The sequence below is a fragment of the Cystoisospora suis genome (genome assembly GCF_002600585.1).
Source record: "Cystoisospora suis strain Wien I chromosome Unknown contig_8919, whole genome shotgun sequence".
NCBI classification, from domain to species: Eukaryota; Apicomplexa; class Conoidasida; order Eucoccidiorida; family Sarcocystidae; genus Cystoisospora; species Cystoisospora suis.
In genome coordinates, this window is record NW_027161697.1 from 1 (window position 1) to 2,524 (window position 2,524).

The following is a 2,524-nucleotide window of genomic DNA, read 5'->3' on the forward strand; positions in this document are numbered from 1 at the left end:
ATAGATAGATAGATAGGTGTGCGTTTCAAGTGTGAAAGAGGAGCTTAGAGAAGCGTACGGCTTTTTTTCTAGAACTACTGAGGAGTGGAAAGGGTGGGGTGTCTGGAGAGAATTTTCATCACTACCACATACGTCCTTCTTAACTAGGCAGATAAGACTCTTCGCATATCTCACAGCTTGGCCTTACATAGCGATAGAGAGAAGTGCTTGTACGGTCGTCCTTTCATGTGCATTCAGATTGATCTATGTAGGGTTATATTCTTTGGCGCATAAGAAAGAGAAGAGACGCTTGTAAGAATCTTCTATCGCCCTTTCACACCATATCACATGTACGACCTACGTCACACGCTTGTCTTTCACGAATCCCTCTTCTCTTCATGTATCTCTATCTATCGATCTATCTCCTATCTACACACCATGCCCTCTCTCCTGTCTATAGATCTCTTTCCCTCCAATCAATCTGTCTGTCTTTTTTCATTTCTTGTCTGTCTATCTATCTGCATCACTCTAGCCACCATGTAGATATCCTATCCTGTTGCTTCCTATTCCTTCTTCTTAACACCACCTCTTCTCATCTCCCTTCTTTCGTTCCCTCTCTCCTTTCTTCTTCTCCTCCACCTCCTTATTCTCTCTCTCTTCTCCCCCCCTTCAATCATTCCTCTCAATCTCTCCCCCACGCCTCATGTCAATCCTCGAAGAGTCACCCGCCGCCCTCCTACCTGACGACGAAGATAAGATCAAAGCGACTCATGAGAGAATCTTCAAATGTGAGCTGTTGCTTGTAGTCCATATCGTCAGACCAACACCCGTACAAAGGATTCGCCGCAGCTAAGACAGAACATCGGGCATTCAAGGTCGTGTGGATTCCTGCCTTCGCCACTGTGATCGTCTGCTGTTCCATCACTTCATGTATCGCAACTCGATCTCCTACTAGCATCTTATCAAATTCATCGATACATACAATATTGCGATCCGCCATGACCATGGCACCTCCTTCTACACGTCGCTCTCCTGTCTCCGCATCTGTTACGATCGCTGCAGTTAAACCCACCCCTGAAGACCCTCGGCCTGTCGCACTAACGCTTCCAGGCATGAGCTGGAGAACGAAGCGTAAAAGCTGAGACTTCCCTGCACTCGGATCGCCCACGAGAAGAATATGGATGTCTCCACGTATACGATGTGAAGACGCTGCGGCGGAGGTCCTTTCGATTCCCCCGGCTAATTGGAGAAGGAGACCTCTCTTCACAAGATCGTGTCCGCAGATGGAAGGCGCAAAGGAACGAGTCAAAACAGAGAGAAGATCTGGACGACGAGAGAAGGTCTGAAGGTTGTGAATATCAGATGGAAGATTCCTCATTAAAGACGCTCGAGCTGCTACCGTCAAAATCTAAGAAAGAAAAAAAGAAAGAGTGAGAAAGAAAGAAAGAAAGGTTAATGTGTTGAAGTTGAACTTTGAATGAAGAGAGAGGGGAGCAGAGGAGAAGAAGAGGAAGAAGAAGACTGTGTTAGCAGATTGCTATCTATCCATCATCGCCTTTCTGTAAGACAGATAATACCTTTCTCTTCTGGAGACACAGTCGACGCTAAAGTAAGAAAAGAAAGAAGGAAGGAGACATGCGTAAAGACTCTTTCCTTGTATAGATATCTTCTTACTTCTTTTGCCTACACCTGGAGGTATTAAATCTCTTCTTTCTCCTTTGATCTCTAGATATGGCCCGTCGCTTACACGCCAATTTGCGCCCTGCGTGTGTGTATGTGTGTGTCTGCACCTGCCTCTCTCTCGAACTTCTCTTTCAATTCCATCTGATGTACAGGAAGAGGAAGAAAAGAACTCTCTTCAGATAGATAGATAGATAGATAGGCCACCTTTCTCTCTGTCTCTTCTCATTGTGTCTACATTCAAAGCGATAGGAGGAACATCTTAGTGAATCTACGAAAGAGAAGATGAAAATGTGATGACAGACGTGAAGAGAGAGAAATGGCTATCCACTCTCCCTCTCTGTGTGTTGATCAACTAACACTCCTTCATCCATGAAGATAAGAAGCGAAGAGACAACACACAAAACGTCGCTTTTCTTCTCTTTCTCTCTTTTCCTTCTTTCTTTCTTGTGTGTACCTCTCTGTTCTTTCTTTCCTTTTCTTCACCTCTTTCCGCCTGTTTCTAACCTGTATATTATTGGCAATTAAGAAGGGCCGTACAAGCCCTGTGCTTGTGCCGTTAGTCGTGCCCATGCGAGGTCTGTAGACACCCCAGACTCGGACGCGATCTCCGCACTTGACTCGGTCACAGAGATCTTCTTCAACTAGGACTTCGACAGAGCGAGGCAGTTGGCCTGTAGGCGACGTCTCTGGTGCTTCTTGAAGAAAAAAACGCTGCACGTTCTTGAAGTGAGAATAACCTAGCTCTTGCCGATTTACACGCAGACCTGTCGGATCTACAAAGAGAAGGAACAAGATTAAAAGAGAACGAAAGGCAGAGAATGAGATAGATAGAAAACTTATCTATGCAGCACACACCCATACA

At 45.4% G+C, this 2,524-nt stretch overlaps 1 protein-coding gene across 1 annotated transcript in view; it reads right to left on the reverse strand.

The window, feature by feature from the left end:
• Positions 1 to 715: 715 nt before the first annotated feature.
• CSUI_010928 (mcm2 3 5 family protein) overlaps positions 716 to 2,524 on the reverse strand; it is a gene marked incomplete at its 3' end in the record, with an annotated part of 2,672 nt that continues 863 nt past the window's right edge. Inside the window, exons 2-3 of the mRNA XM_068071029.1 lie at positions 2,167 to 2,435; positions 716 to 1,387 (exon numbers count right to left, since the gene is read on the reverse strand). Coding sequence (XP_067916995.1) covers positions 716 to 1,387; positions 2,167 to 2,435 — 941 coding nt within the window. The remainder of the gene's footprint in view (positions 1,388 to 2,166; positions 2,436 to 2,524) is intronic.